This window comes from Malaclemys terrapin, chromosome 13 (genome assembly GCF_027887155.1).
Source record: "Malaclemys terrapin pileata isolate rMalTer1 chromosome 13, rMalTer1.hap1, whole genome shotgun sequence".
Taxonomy (NCBI): domain Eukaryota; kingdom Metazoa; phylum Chordata; order Testudines; family Emydidae; genus Malaclemys; species Malaclemys terrapin.
Window position 1 is genome coordinate 16959573 of NC_071517.1, and position 16932 is coordinate 16976504.

General features: G+C 47.0%; 1 protein-coding gene across 1 annotated transcript in view; it reads left to right on the forward strand.

Annotated features, from left to right (window-relative positions):
• The window catches only part of MGAT5B (alpha-1,6-mannosylglycoprotein 6-beta-N-acetylglucosaminyltransferase B), a 178288-nt gene that overhangs the window by 92259 nt on the left and 69097 nt on the right, over positions 1-16932 (forward strand). Inside the window, exons 5-8 of the mRNA XM_054047560.1 lie at positions 4823-4896; positions 8324-8494; positions 9760-9924; positions 10759-10928. Coding sequence (XP_053903535.1) covers positions 4823-4896; positions 8324-8494; positions 9760-9924; positions 10759-10928 — 580 coding nt within the window. The remainder of the gene's footprint in view (positions 1-4822; positions 4897-8323; positions 8495-9759; positions 9925-10758; positions 10929-16932) is intronic.

The window sequence follows — 16932 nt, forward strand, 5'->3', positions numbered from 1 at the left end:
GCAGTCAGGCAGCCTTTGGCGGCGTGCCTGCGGGAGAGCCGCTGGTCCCGCAGCTTCGGTGGCAATTCGGCAGCAGAAACGCCGCCGAATCCGCCTGGCCAGCGGACCGCCCGCAGGTATGCCACCGAAGGCTGCCTGACTGCCGTGCTTGGGGCGGCAAAAAACATAGAGCCGCCCCTGCCTAAGAGACTTTGGGGATTAATGAATAAAGCACTATGTTCTAGAGCTGATGTAAACTGCTGGTGAGCGTGTTACAGGTTCCCCTCTAGGCCTGTTCTTCAGAGGAAACAAGTCTGTTACAGTCCCCATTAGCAAGCCTTGACATGTTAGCCCAAGCTGTAGCAGTTTATGCTTTCAGCTTCGGAGGTTCCTGATTCAATCCCCGGGGTGTTGACCAAGATGGCGGCTTGTCACACCGATATTCGGAATTGCAAAGCCGTTTTCTAAGTCAGCACTAACACACAGCATGGTGCATGTTCATAAACCCATTTCCGTGCCCCCGGGCGTGCTAAGGCACTCTGCTGCAATTTATACCACAGCGCGCTCCTGGAGTGTGTACATTGGCTGGCAAATGCACATCCTGAGTGCATTATTGTGCTCCCAGTGCCGTTTATTGACATTTTTAATCAGACAGCTATAATGCATGTATTTAATATTAATCTACCTAAGACAATAATCCCCAGTAGACACAATACAAAACCCTTGTCTTGTATCTGAGGGTGAGCACTTACATTCCTCTTTTTAAGCCTTGCCCATTCATTCCTTTTTTTCCCCTTCTTCCTTTCTTTAGCTCTCTCCCTCTTTCCTGCCACAGTGCAAATTCCAGTTGGCACCCCTAGAACTCCCCAGTTGGTCTTGGTTTCTTCTGGAGAACTGATATCACCAGGAACCAGTAGCCAAAGAGACCTGGCTTGTACTTCTGTTCCAAACCCTAGTTGGCCAAGTGGAGCCAGCTGAGGATTTCAATCAGAATATCCACTGGGTCTTTCATCTGCAGCGGGTACGGGCAGCAATCTGAATGAATGGAAGCACCTGAAGCCCAACTGTTTGGTGGTAGTCGGGCTGGCAAGAGAGGCTGCACAGTCCTGCTCCCCCACGCTGCTCAGCTCCACGGGGTGGAGCTCAAAAGAGCTTCCAGAGCAGGAAGGAGCAGAGAGAGAGGATGAGGAAGGAGCTTTCCCTAGAAGCGTGATGATCTGCCTGGGTGTTGCAGTGATCTTCTCAATAAACACCTTTTAACAAAGCAAGCTAGGATCACTGCATGTCACACTGTCGCCCCTTTGTCTTCCCTTGAAGCTGGAGCCGTTGCCTTGCTGACTCGAAGCCAGATCTTTAGAAATTGCAAATGCGCCTGATTAAAAAAACCCCAAGATTAATGGGGTGGGCACAAGAGCAAAGCAGTGCTGGCTTCCTCAGCCTGCACTCAGCCCGTCCCCAGAGTATGAAATATTTATCATCCTGCTAATATTTCTTCCTCCAGCCGTGGAAGCTCAATACTCCGAACAGCCCCGCCTGGCCCCCTGACACCAGGAGAGGTGTAGATGAGGCAGTAAAATATTGTCCGTTCATGTCCTAATATCAATGTTTAATGCCCATCTGTATTGTGGAGCCAGGATTCCTAATGAACAGGGGCAGCAGAGACCTTATTTAACATTAACAACGTGAGTAACTGCTTGGGTATTGGCAGCCTGTTAAAGAAAACAATTGGAGCACGTTGTACATATCTTATTGCATCCCCGTCTTGTTTCTTCTTTTTACTCTTTGGCTTATCAATAATGGATGGCAGTCCAAATTTGATCCAGGTCAGTAATGACTGAAACTTGTTACCGTCTGATAGCTGCTCAGTGAAAAATGAGTTAGCCATCTCTGTCGACTTCCTAATTAACAGGTGCTCGCAACACCAAAATCATCTATCTAGCAGTACGTCTACAGTCGGAGCTAGAGGGGTGTGACTCCCAGCTCATTTACACATACGTGCACCAGCTCTCATCGAGTCAGCACACTAAAAATAGTGGTGCAGCTGCGGTACCACGGGCTGCAGCAGCCATGGCTCAAGCTAGTCGCCCCAAGTACAAACGCACATGAGCTCTGCGGGTACCTCTTTGGGGCAGTAGGCCATGCCTCTGCTGCCTGGGCTACCGCTAGCTCAGATGAGAACTAGTGTGAGTATGTGTGTGCGAGCTGGGAAGCACACCCCTAGCTCATAGTGTAGACATACCCAAAAAGTTAGGTGGCCCTTTTAGAAGGGATTCAGGTCCAGCTCTGCCCTGTTCCTGAATTAGGCCCTGGTTTGAGGAATTCTGGGAGTTGTAGTTTCCAGGGCTGATGAGATCTGTAGGCTTTGTAGGCTTTACAGGCTTACAGCAAGGAATTCTGGGAAGGGAATCAGTATATAAGAGGCCATGGTCTCTCACAACAATGACAGTCTACTGAATCACCCAATAGGGGGAGACTTGAGCATGCAGGAGACAGAACTTCAGAGGAGCAAAACCTAGTCGGTGAAATTCAGTTCCACAAGGGGTAGGAATGACCATGGATCTAATCACACTCACAATTAAATACCAAACTCAGATTCAGTCTAACCTTCACATTATAAGTACCCCCACTTCCCCCATCAAGCATTTTATTCCTACCTACTGGGGAAGAAAAAAAGGAGATTACTGTTTTGTATTTTAAATACTTGGAAAGTCATAGAATCATAGAAGATTAGGGTTGGAAGAGACCTCAGGAGATCATCTAGTCCAACCCCCTGCTCAAAGCAGGACCAACCCCAACTAAATCATCCCAGCGAGGGCTTTGTCAAGCGGGCCTTAAAAACCTCTAAAGATGGAAATTCCACCACCTCCCTAGGTAACCCATTCCAGTGCTTCACCACCCTCCTAGTGAAATAGTGTTTCCTAATATCCAACCTAGACCTCCTCCACTGCAACTTGAGACCATTGCTCCTTGTTCTGTCATCTGCCACCACTGAGAAGTGCTGAGCTCCATCCTCTTTGGAACCTCCTCTTCGGGTAGTTGAAGGCTGCTATCAAATCCCCCCTCACTCTTCTCTTCTGCAGACTAAACAAGCCCAGGTCCCTCAGCATCTCCTCGTCAGTCATGTGGCCCAGTCCTCTGATCATTTTCTTTGCCCTCCTCTGGACTCTCTCCAATTTGTCCACATCCCTTCTGTAGTGGGGGGGCCCAAAACTGGATGCAATACTCCAGATGTGGCCTCACCAGTGCCGTATAGAGGGGAATAATCACTTCCCTCGATCTGCTGGCAATGCTCCTACTAATACAGCCCAATATGCCATTGGCCTTCTTGGCAACGAGGGCACACTGCTGACTCATATCCAGCTTCTCATCCACTGTAATCCCCAGGTCCTTTTCTGCAGAAATGCTGCTTAGCCAGTCAATCCCCAGCCTGTAGCGGTGCATAGGTCCTCAGTGACCTGCAGTGAGGGGTGTCAGTATAAAAACCTTGATAGATAGATTGTTGTATCCAAAACCAGAAGAGGCCGAATTTCTGCTTCAGATAGTGCTGAAATATGAGAACAGCTTGTCTCATAAGACTTCTGTAATTCAAGATGTCAGAAATTCCCCAAGATCAATTCTTGCAGGAGTTCTACCACTTGGGGCTTAAATCTTGCAAGAACAGTTTGGAAGATTTTGGCAGCATAGGCTACAAACCCGGACGTCAGCCTCAATTGTGCCTTGAACCCAAACCCTGAGCCCAAAGCCTAAAGAGAGTGCACATAGCTTCTTTGGGACCACCTGTAGTTAAAATAGATCCTGGACTAATAACACCATTAGTTAGTTGGGTGGCCTCTCTCTAGGCAGGTTGCTAGAGTGCATGTGTCCCACTGGAGGTCTGGTGCTTTACACCCACTCTGTGTTGTTTGTCAGTGCCTGTTTCAGAACTCCTACTCTGTGTGTGTGTAAGCTATTCTGAGAGCACAGATTGACCTGAACGTGTTGGCAGCACTCGCCCCAGGGGCGAGCTCTATATTTGACTGCTCAGTGGGACTGTTTGTTGCAATTTTACAGTTTGTGCCTGGAAGGCTGTCAAGTACGGCTTTAGATACAGAAGCCTATTTACAGATTATTAAAAGAATGTACAGAGAGTGATCAGAGGTTGGATCTGGAACTGGAGTTGCTCCCCCCTCTAGAAAATGCCCTGGAATTTGGGCTAAAAGAACAGGAGAAATACAAGCCAACAGAAGCATCAACCCAAACCAAAAAAAAAAAAAAGCCAATATAAGGGAAATGTGATCTAGCATTTAGAGTAGGGACTGAAAGTCAGGACTCCTGGCTCCTACTACACTTCCTGTGTGACCTTGAGCAAGTCACTCTACTACTCTGTGCCTCAGTTTCTCTCTCTGGAAAATGGGTATTGTAAGGCACCTCCACCAATAGGTGGTGCTGTATCCTTATCTCAATGTTAAGTTTTTGTCTTCTATATTTTTATGTTGTTGTATCTGATCTGGGGGTTTTAGCAGGATGTTCAGTTCTGTCTCTGTGCTGGAGCTGGTACTTGCAGTGTTCCAATAAATTCCAGTGATTCTATCCACGGGTATAACAGCATGTGAATATTTCCCTACTCCACAGGTTTCACTCAGGCTCATTCAAGCTGGCAGGGTGTTTTAGAGGAGGCTTGTTCCTTTGTCACATGCACCACTAACAGCTGCTCAATTGCATCGTCAGAAGGATTGATTTTTGGGTGGTGAAAACTGAATGGCAAACCTTGACCACAGATCAATGTCCTGCCCCCCAAGTTCTAGAGTTTCCACTATTCTAAAAGTTTTCTACTTCTCCCTGTATCTGAATTCTCTTTCCACAGTGATAGAAGGCAGACGGGACCAGTGTGAGGTGCCCAGGGACCCCAAATACCCTGACTGCTCTGGAAAAGTGGAGGTGAGTCAGACACACCGAAACTGATTTTGAGGTGGTTTCCTATGGTCAGAAGAAAGCCAAGGACTGCGAGAGATGCCATTTCCATCCTAACAACCCTCTTACCCAAAGCCAGCCAGGAAGGGATAGAGATCTTCTTTCCCATTAGGTGCAGACTGGGTTAATCCCCATTTTTATGAATAAAATTGTGACCCCTCTTCCTGGGATCAGATCACCAGCTACCAATGGGCATGGTACCTCTTTCCCTTCTAAGTAGAGATTTTCATAATGCTATGGAGAGCAGAGTCTTCTATTGTACTTCAGGGCCTGGTGAGTTAATTTCCCCCCCCACTGTGCTCCTCTAAAAATAGATCTTAATGGTTGGGGCAAAATATGGTTGGACGGAAGCCATTGCCAATGGCAACAGACATGCTAAACCCATGGGAAAAAATGCAGAAATTGGGCTTGTTTTTGGCTTAATTCACTTGTGAGTTGCTTGTTGGCTAGTTTTTGGCTTGTAGCTTGTTGCTTCTTTTTTTTGATTGGCTCCCAGCAAGCAGGGGCAAGGGGGGAGTCAGGGGTGCACAGCGGGCCCACCACAGTCCCAGACTGCATGCCAGGAGAATCTAGTCACACGGAGTGTTGGGGTTCTTAGGGATTGGCTTGTTTTGGCCTTGTTTTGAAATGGGATTAGCTTGATTTTTGGCTTATTATGAAAGTCGGGGTGCTTATTTACCGGGTGAAAGTCGACAATTGTGCAAAGCAATTGCCAGGGTAAAACTGGAGAAGCAGCAATCCAAAGGGTGGATGGTTTAGGAAATGGCTGCTGATCTCTTTAAAACCAAGTAAAATTCTCTCTCTCTCTCTCTCACATTGTGTAAACTTATATCTGGTTCAGTTACCCTTCACACAGGAGAGAACATAATGCTCCCATTCAGAGTGCACTAGAGGATCAGGCAGCAGATCACGTGGTGCGTGTGCTGTGGAGGGAGAGCGCAGAACAAAGCAACTCATTGAGGGTGGACAAAGAGATGGGCATCCTTTGTCTACAGTCCACTGGGTTTCCATGATTAATATGGCCCTGCCTTTATTTCTCGGTGAATTATTTAAGCATGAAGCCATGTAAGGGAAAGAACCATCACATGTATTTATTTTTTTTAAATCTGGAGCATTATCGAGGGTCTGGGAAATAATGTAGGCATCACAAAGGACATTGTATCTCATTAAGGCAATGTGACACTGGTCTCAACTCTTAACACCGCTTGCTCTCTGCACCTGAGCGTAGCTTCGGCATTTGGCCTGGGGCAGGATGCTGCTTTGGCAGAGAGTAACTTTACACGAACTAATTAAAAGCTCGCCCAGCCTCCTACTTCAGACTTCACTTAAAATTATGCCTTGCTGAGTCCACGTGAAAAAATATTAAAGAGCTTATTAATAGGATAGCACAGTTACATTATCCCTTCTCCCTGTGCTAACCATCGTTTTCTTCCATCTTCTTCCATGCCTTGGTTAAATTTTGAGTGTAATTTAATTGCCAAAAGCAGTAATGCGATCTCCTGTCTGGATGATTGGTGAGTTTTAAATATTGGGCACGGAGACCTGTCTCCTGCGTGGATTCGTTTTTGTAGCTAAATTTAGAAAGAGGCTGGCACGAGCAAATTCTAGAGGATGAGAGATATGCGCTGAGGTCCTGCGTGTATTCTCTTCCATGCAAAATCACTCTTTGGGAAGTCTAGTAGATCTCTGTCTTCTCGGCTCCCCATTCTCCCAGAGTTTATGAAACCTGGAGGTCAGTTCAGGAAGTTGGTCAGGAAGAAGGAGGTACCATGGTATATCATTATTTTGAATTTCCTCGCCCCTTGTTCCAGGCATTGGTGGTTGCATCACTGGAGACCTCAGGTATTCCGGCCAAAGCTGAGTGTAACCTCAAATCAAGAAGGCAGTGTCAGTTCAAATTCTCTGTGTTCAATATTTATTTTCCCAATGTGATGGCTGAGGAGGTCCTGACCAAACACTCCGTAAAGACCACGGCCCAGATCCTCAGCTGGCGTAACTCAGCATAGATTCATTGATTTCAAGTAGGTGGCTTTCTCCATGGATCTACACTGATTTGCACCAGCTAAGGCTCTGGCCTATTATGTCAGTAATACCACTGGAAAGGCAATGTTTTATACTTATGCACAACGGTAACATTCAATCCTTCTATACTATGCATCACTGATGATGTGTTAATAAGAGCTGGATGGGATTTTTTTGACAAAACTTTTTTTTTGGTCAAAACTGAAACTTTCGTGGAAGAGTATTGTTTTCGTTGCAACTTTGTTGGGAAGGTTTCTCAGATCCAGGATGAAATTTCTGGTTAAAAGTAGAGACAAGACAGATCAGGGACTTAAACTTGGGCTTCCCACTTCCCACTGGGTGCCCGAAACACTGAGGTATTGGCTATTCGGCTCTAGATCTCTTGTGGGTTTTTATGAAACATTTTGAAAGGTCTAATTTTTCATTCTGATGTGGAACGATAACAAATGTCAAAACCTTGATATTTTTCACAAAACAGAATTCTTGTTTTCCAGCCAGTCCTAGTGCTAGAAGGGTGGTCCTATACGTTACCCCTGCGGGTAGGACAAAGTATTACACTCTGATAGTTAAATAAATTTACATTTTAAGGAATGATTTAGCGGGAGGGATAGCTCAATGGTTTGAGCATTGGCCTGCTAAACCCAGGGTTGTGAGCTCAATCCTTGAGGGGGCCATTTAGGGATCTGGGGCAAAAAAAAAAAAATTGTCAGGGACAGTATTTGGTCCTGCTAGTGAAGGCAGGGAGTTGAACTCAATGACTTTCAAGGTCCCTTCCAGCTCTATGAGATAAGTATATCTCCATATATAAATATATATAATTCCTTAGCAAGCCACATGTTCCTGGAAACTTACACTATAGGGATAAGCCAGCTGCACAAGTTATGGCCAAGAATAGTGTGACAAACTCCTACTCGCATGGAAAAGTGCTATGGGATCTTTTGTAATGTAGATAGAAGAAAGCAGATGGAACAGAAATAGAACCTGAGGCCTCTATGCCAACACTACTTTCCCGCTTATATTTTCATGGCAAAGCTGGTTACAAAGCAGTTGTGTTTGTGTGAACCTAGTTTTACTGTGGAGGCTAATAATCCTAGGTCAAATGTGTATCCTTCTGTGGTGCCCATGTTTGGAAGTGAGCCAGTAGTGCTGTTTGATATGGGAAGTATAAGTCTTTGTGTGTTTCCTTCCATTTTATTCCCCCTGCCCCCAAGGTTCCACGTAGAAAGGTCTGGAAGGTTGCATGTGACAGGGTTCACAGTGGCCACCTAGTGAACATCCTTAGATTTCTGCTCAAGATGCCCGAAGCATAGTTCTCCAGCAGTGGGGTTTGCAGAGCTCGCCCCGCTAATCTGTGTCTTTGCCTGTCTTGCAGTGGATGAGGGCCAGGTGGACGTCCGACCCCTGCTATGCATTTTTCGGCGTAGACGGCACAGAATGCTCGTTCCTCATCTACCTCAGCGAAGTTGAGTGGTTTTGTCCTCCACTGCCTTGGAGAAATCAGACGGCAGCCATGCCATCCTCAAAGCCACCGCCCAGAGTGCAGGTAAGGGCAGTGAGGGTCTGTGTGCCAGTCCAGCACCCTCCTTTATTCTTCTGTGGGCTGCTGGATTCAACGTCTCCAGGCAAGAGATAGAGAAAGTATACAAAGTATACACGAGCTACAAATGGTGCCTAAAGAAAATCTGTATTAGAGGGTCTATCAGTGCAAAGAGCCTTGTATTACGGATGGCGTCTATGTCCATGTCAGACTGGAGATCGGTTAGCATTTGTTTGGGTGAAACTGTGGCACTGTAAACCCCAAGCACATGCATTTATCTCTAACCTTAACACTAGCCATTCTTCCAGCATCATAGTAGGGCAGTAGCACCACTACAGTAAAAGCTGAGACTAGCATAGCCCTCTTACACTGACCTGTGTTCTCCTGAGTGCACTTGATCAGTGGCACCAGTGATCAACTGCTGCCCACTTAGAGATGTTTCCATGCATGGATGTAAGTTTCTGTAGCCTGCAGTGCCAGGGAAAGAGTTTATTTATCCTTGGGGGAGCCAGCAGATAATCAGGAGACCCCAGTCGGTTAATGGGATGGGGAACACTGAGGTTTTGCTCTGGCATAATCCCTATGGGAGATTTTAAATGCTTCACCTGCCAAATCTTTCACCTGAAGATATTGGAGCTCTCAGCTGTCAACATGGCTCTGTAATTTCAGGAATGGAGTTTCCGTTTACTTCCAGGGTCCCATGGACACTTCTGGAGGAGACTGTATGGCCCAAAAAGAAGTCCCACTTAGCCGTAGGCTGGGCGGCCTAGGCTCCCACCTAAAGCAGGACTGTCCTGAAGTTGAGACTCTTCTCTTGCTCTCCTACTGGGCTCCTCTAATCTCACTTTGCTCCCTGCAGGGCCCAAGACCCATTCCAGTTCTGCAAGTCTGTTCTTCTCTCTGACTCTCTTCTGACACAGCCAAAGTGGGGAGCTGATGCCAATCAAGGGTGCAGTTCCTTCTGTGTAACACTTAAGGGCTGACCTTCCCTTACTATTCAGATCACCTTGCCCATGTGTTTCGGACAGAACAGCGAAAGGATGACTGTACTTGCTCCAGGAAAGGAGCCAGCCAGGCCAGTTTCAGACGGGGTTGTACTCGGCACAGCTCAGCTGTGCCTTCACTGCTGCTATCCGTACTATTGTGGCTACACTGCTATTTCTCCTAGCACTAGCATGATGAGAGGTTAAATGAATACACGAGCAGGGGAATCACACCCCAGCTCATCATGTAGACATAGCCTAAAAAGCAGATTCTCTTTTTTTTCCTAGGCAGCTTTTCGGAGCAACCTCTCTTACCTCCTTGAGCTGATCGGGAGTGGCAAGGAATCCTTGATCTTCATGAAGAAGAGAGTCCGGCACTTGGCCTCACAGTGGCTTCTGGCCACCCAAAGCCTGGCGCAGAAACTGAAGGGCAGACGGAGGGATCAAAAACAGGTGAAAGATGAACGTAGGGAAAATTAGTCGTGGGCTGACGAGTCCTTTGCATTTGCCTCCAGAACCGGTTGCACTAACTGTAGAGCAGTAAACTGGAGGCTGTTCAGGGTGAGTGGGAAAGGGCACTTTAGTGTACGGAAATCCCCTTCACGTCTAGCCTGTGTCCGTTGGGGAAATGAGTTTGGTTGGCCTTAGCAGATCATGTGCAAGCCTCCTAACTACCTTCAGAACACCTCAGCCCCCAGCTTCTGCTGAGCTGAAAGCCAGACTGAATGGCTGGTATGGATTCGGTAGCCACATACTGCTTGTGCCTTTGGAGATTGCTGGGGAGACGGCGATAGGTGTCGTTCATGGGGAAGTACAGACTAGATCAGCATTCCAGCCACCTGCACTAGGCTGAGCGTAGAGACAGACAATTCCAAGGCTTCTTGTTCCTTGTGTAAGTCACTCACCGATCCTAAAGTCCATGGGCTAAATGCTGAAGCACGTTCTCATTCATCACTCAGGCAAAACTCCCACTGTAGTCAATGGTCCTGATCCCAACTGGTGCTGAGCACCCACAATGCCCATTGAAGTCCATGCGGTCAGCAGGAGCTGGCCACCTCTGAAGAGCAGGCTTCTTGCTTTGGTGCCAAAACATGGATTTAGTTGGGTGCCCAAGTTTGGAAGAATCAGCCTGAGAGTTTTGCCTGGGTGAAGACTGAGTAAAACCCGAGTTTGGCTCCCTGCGTAGTTTCTGTTGCACACCGTCCTCATGTCTGAGTGCTGCCTACACAGCCACATTCCATGTTGCCTGGGCCACAAGAGCATCATCCTCTCTCCTTCTCTCTCTAGATCTTGATTCACATCGGCTTCCTGACGGAGGAGTCAGGGGATGTTTTCAGCCCCAGGGTGCTGAAGGGGGGACCTCTGGGTGAGATGGTCCAATGGGCAGATATCTTAGCTGCCCTCTTCATTCTGGGACACAACCTGAAAGTCACGGTTTCTTTGAAAGAGCTGCAGAGGTAAGCACCATGTTGATGCCCAAAGAAATGGTCCCAGACAGTAGAGCGGGAGTCCCCCTGGGAGCAGGCTGGCATTGTCTGATGGGCTGTTGTTTGCGAACATGGGAAGGCTGTACCTCCAGGCGTCCAAGGGTTAGTTTGAACCATTAGGCTGTGGCTGTTGGGATTGCTGTGTGAGATCCCATAGAAATGTCTGTAGCAGCCAGATGCTTCACTTTGTTTTCCCATTGTCCTCACATTCAGGTCTCTCTGTCGTACCCTGCCACTCTCCTGGAAAGCGGTGTAGTCTGGAGGATGAGGAGTCAGGGCCCCAGGGTTCTATTCTCAGCTATCACAGACGTATTGTGTTATCTTGCGCTATTTGCTTCCAGCTCTTTGTGCCTGTTTCCCCATATGTAAAATGGCTGTAGTACTCTCTATCTCCCTCACATGGGCATCGTGAGGCTCAGTGAAGATTTGTGAGATTGTCGGATGAAAGACTCTGCAAAGCATGACGCTTCGTGTGCTGACTTAGGCCTTGCCTGGGAATTCACCCTGATTTCAGCACTGTAAACCCTTAGTGCAGACAAGCAAAGCCATGGTTTGCACTAGTACAGTTCATCCTGGCTTCCAGCAGGGGTGAGCAGCTGCATTGCATATCCTGGCTTATAATAGTTTACACTAGGGCTTTCCACTGATACAATTGCACCATAACTGGTCTAGGGTTGCCAGTTGTGGTTGGATGTATTCCTGGAGGTTTCATCGCATGACATAGTTTTTAATTAAAGATTAATTGTTAATTCCTAGAGACTCCAGGACAATCCTGGAGAGTTGGCAACCCTAGACTGGGCACCAGTGGTTGAACTCCCCAATGTAGACAAGGCTGGAGACATCCAGAGGCAGATCCTCAACTGGTGTAAATGGTCATAGCTCCAATGGAATAAACCAAAAGGCACTTTCCTGTACACTCCTGGGTCAGACTCCTGTGAGCTTTACCTCCCATTGCTCCATGCCAGTTATACCAGCTGAAGATCTGCCCCCTGTATTACCCTAGCACTAATCATCAGTCCCTGTGGTTCTTGGTGAGCAGCTCCCTGCCGTGCCAGCAGCTCCCCTTCTCTCACTTTCCCCTGTCCTCCGCCTGCACTGGGCAGAGGAGCCAGCCTCTGTCCAAGGGTCACTCTTGTGAGTCTGGTTATGTATGAGGCCCAGGCTTGCTCCAGGTTCACCCCCAGGAGCTAGCCACTTCTCCTTCAAGCACCAGCTCTGCATCATGTCCTTCAGACAGTGGGAGAGGACAGCGGGGGTTAGTGGACTGAGGTGTGTAGAGCAGAGAGACTATGGTCCAGGAGTAAATCATACTTGTGTAAATCAGGAGTAACTCCACTGAAGCTGGTTGAGTTACTTCGGTGTAAAATTAGTGTAAAGGAGAGGCGAATGAGGCCTTTTATGGTTTCTGAATTAACCTCATGCTAGGGAAAGATTCTGGCCGGACCTCTTGGGAGGCCCTGGGAGGTGAAGCTCACCAGGGGTCTGGCCCAGGAGAACACAGGATAGTCCCCCTTTGGTTGTTTCAGACTCAGATTTCATTCGCAGTTAGAATCTTTCCGAACAAAGCCCCCAGAATAGCCGATATCAGAGCGGATGCAGGTGTGCTGCAGGCCGGCTTGCTCCTCCCACTGTGCCATGGACATTTCAGTTCCAGTTTGCGTCTCCAGTGACTTTACTGGCATTGTTTTAAAGGCAGTAGCTCCATGCTCGTTAAGCCCATTCCTTCCTTCCTTCCCTTCTTCCTGCTGAAGGAGGAAAGCACGGCAGCTGGTGTGAGCTGTCAAAAATAGCACAAGAAGCTCAAGGGCAAAGCAAGGTGAACAGCTGCAAAAGAATCTTTGAAAAGAATTTTTAAGTACATGAGAAGCAGGAAGTCTGCCAAACAGTCAGTGGGGCCACTGGATGATCGAGGTGCTAAAGGAGCACGCAAGGAAGAGAAGGCTGTTGCGGAGAAGCTAAATGAATTCTTTGCATCAGTCTTCACTGCAGAAGTTATGGGGGAGATCCCCGCACCTGAGCCATTCTTTTTAGGTGACAAATCTGAGGAACTGTCCAAGATTGAGATGTCAGTAGAAGAGGTTTTGGAACAAATTGATAAATTAAACCGTAATAAGTCACCAGGAGCAGATGGTATTCACCCAAGAGTTCTGAAGGAACTCAGACATGAAATTGAAGAACTACTAACCCATTGCTTAAGTCAGCCTCTGTACCAGATGACTGGTGAATAGCTAATGTAATGCTGATTTTTAAAAAAGGCTCCAGAGCGGATCCTGGTAATTACAGGTCAGTAAGCTTAACTTCAGTACCAGGCATATTGGTTGAAACTATAGTAAAGAACAGGATTATCGGACACATAGATGAACATGATAAATTGGGGAAGTGTCAATAGGCTTTTGTAAAGGGAAATCATGCCTCACCAATCTATTAAAATTCTTTGAGGGGAGGTCAACAAACGTGGACAGAGGTGATCTAGTGGATATAGTTTATTTGAACTTTCAGAAAATCTTTGACAAGATCCCTCACCAAAGGCTCAAAGGAAAGTAGGTGGTCCTGGGATAAGAGGACCTCTCATGGATCAGCAACTGGTTAAACGATAGGAAACAAAGGGTAGGAATAAATGGTCAGTTTTCACAGTGGAAAGAGGTAAAGAGGGGGTCCCCCAAGGATCTGTACTGGGACCCGTGCAGTTCAGCATAGTCATAAATGATCTGGGAAAAGGGGTAAACAGTGAGGTGGCAAAGTTTGCAGACAATAAAAAATTACTCAAGCTAGTTAAGTCTAAAGCTGATTGCAAAGTGTTACAAAGGACCTCACAAAACAGGGTTGGCAAGAAAATGGCAGAGGAAATTCAATGTTGATAAAAGCAGAGTAATGTACATTGGAAAATGTAATTCCAACTATACATACAAAATGAAGGATCTAAATTAGCTGTTGCACTCATTGTAGATAGTTCCCTGAAAACATCTGCTCAGTGTGCAGCGGCAGTCAAAGAAGCTAACAGAATGTTAGGAATCATTAGGAAAGGGATAGATAATAAGACAGAAAATATCATAATGCCACTAGATAAAGCCATGGTAGGCCCATATCTTAATTACTGCATGCAGTTCTGGTTGCCTCAATCTCAAAAAAGGTATATTAGAATTGGAAAAGGTACAGAAAAGGGCAATAAAATTATTAGAAGTATGGAACAGCTTCCATATGAGGAGAGATGTAAAAGGACTGTTCAGCTTAGAAAAGAGACGACTAAGGGAGGATATGTTAGAGGTCTATAAAATCACAACTGGTGTGGAGAAAGTGAATAGAGAAGTGTTATTTACCCATTCACAAAATACAAGAACCAGGGGTCACCCAATGCAATTAATAGGCACAGGTTTAACACAAACATAAGGAAGTACTTCTTCACACAATGCAGTCAACCTGTGGAACTCATTACCAGGGGATGTTGTATCAGTTAAAAGTATAACTGGGTTCAAAAAAGAATTAGACAAGTTCAGGGAGGATAGGTCCATCAATGGCTATTAGCCAAGATGATCAGGGATGCAACTATATGTTCCATATGTCCCTAAATCTCTGCCTGCCAGACACTGGGACTAGATGATGGGATGAATCACTTGATAATTGCCCTGTTCTGTTCATTCCCTCTGAAGCAGCTGGTACTGGCCACTGTCAGAAGACAGGATATTGGTCTAGATGAAGCATTGGTCTGACCCAGTTTGGCCGTTCTTATGAATCAACCCCTCATTGGTCAGCCTCTCAGCTGCAACTTCAAGTTGGATCCTGCTCCCATGGAAGCCCCTGGGTTATTTGCCGTTGCCATTGATGGGTACAGGATCAGGTCCTTTCTGCAGAGCAACACAATGTGTCAGAGCGGGAGCTCTGGTGGTGTGGATAAGACTCCTTCTGGAGCTGTGTGGGTGGGATTTTCAAAAGCCTTATTACACTCTCCCATCGGAGACCACTGTAAGGCTCCCGCTGACTTGGATGGGAGCAGAGTTAGACCAATGCCGAGCAGTTTTGAAATCCCACATCTGGAAGTTTTTCACTGTTACTGCACTATTCAGACTCCATAACCCAGATGTTGGCCGAGTCAGTTCCATGTCTGGGCAATAACATCAGCCTTTCGCCCCCAGCTTCCATGTAGAAAGGCCCCAAAGATTTTGCATTCACTTCTGTAGCCCCGTTTGGTAGTAGAATTGCCCTTCTGGACTCATCATGAGTCGGCGAGAGGCATGTTCGACATGAGGCGGGTGAGGAACACCAGCATGGCAAAGAGCTGGCAAACCAAAGACACAGAGTAGGCTGCAAACTTCACAAGCCCACCACACAACACTGCCAGGTCAGAGTTACTGCTTCAAAGCACTGGGTGACCTCTTTGGACAAGCCCTGGATTGGGGTGATGGGAACGGAGACCTGTGACAGCACCAGAAATGTCTTCTGAGCATGCCAGGCCTCATGCTCTTTTAAGAGGCCTTAAAAAGCAAATGCCATTTATGCCAGAGTGGCATAAAGAGGCCATAGTGTAAACAAGAATTGGGCCCACCAGATTTCACTCAATGAGTCTTCTGGATTGTCAGCGGCACTGAGTGACTGAAGTGTCTTCTAAAATCAGGCCAGTGGACATTAGAGATGGAAAAGAGATATTTGTTCATGTAGCTTGGCCACTCCACAAATGTCAGATTGTTCACTGAAGTACATTATATGGGGCTTTGTGCAGTATAATTTCAAATTACTCAAGTGATGGGGCCTCGCAATTTTATATCTAGGATCCATTCATTTTGCAAGGACTAGTTGATCTTCTGCTCTGAGACATTCTCTTGAGCCACCCTGTCTCAGTGTTAGTCATTCATTTGTTAGTAATGCATGTTTATTGGCGGGGGGAAATGTGATCTTTGCAAACAGGGCTGGGGAGGGACAAGGGGTTCTAGCATTATACATATATCACCACTAGAGCTGGGTGAAATTTTTCACACAAATCATTTATTCGATGAGGAATGCAGTTTCTGTTGACCCAAAACCATGCGTGAGTTTGACACAAATAGTTTTGGCCATTCACAAAACGGCCAGAAGAGGGAGTGGAGGGGGGCGCTATTGTGCTCCGTCCCACTTCCCCTGCGCTTATCGTCCATCGATTAGGGCACTCACCTGGATGCTGGGAGATGCAGGTTTCAGTTTCCCACTCGGGAGCAGACCCGGCACCGCCTTTTTTCAATTCACTGAAAATTCCAAAAAGTTTCAGATTCAATCTTCAATTTTTCCCCCCGATTTTTTTTTGGAAGTGCCACCGCACCAGAAAATCAATTATTCGCCCAGCTCTAATCACCACTGATGCAGCTGCGTCATCAGCTGGCCCTTTGGAGAACCGCTCTGTAGAACATCTCAATGTTTCCCCCTACAAAGTGACCTGGACTCACTGAGTGAATGACAGTGAATATATGATGAAGGCAGGGGTGATGCAAAGAAAAGAGACAAAAACAAGCAACCCCCAAAGTCACTCCATTGACTGATTAGTGTGTGGGCAGCGCTAAGCAGGAGTGCCGCCAGCTTTTCTGCCGGCCTAGGCGGTGGAAGGTCCCGCCCCGAAATGCCGCCCCCCACAGAGGCGGCGGAAGGTCCCGCCACCGAAATACCCTCGTGGTCGCCGCCCTCCAAAATGTAGCACCCTAGGCGACCGCCTAGGTCGCCTAATGGGTTGCACTGGCCCTGGCGCTAAGCCAGCATCCACTGCAGAACCAATCCATGGTGAAAAGTTTATTGGGGCAGGGCGAAGGGGTAGAAAAAATGCAGCATTCAGAATTAACTAACAGAATTAGCTCCCGACTAATTAGCTTAAAAAAATAATAGTCCTGCAAAGCCCAGCGGCTTTTCAAAGCAGCATGCACAGATCACAAAATCTTCAGGTTATCAGGCGCACTCTGTGCTGTGCTAAATCATCCTCCTAAAGAATATCTGTATACTCAAGAGTGATTGAAGTTAA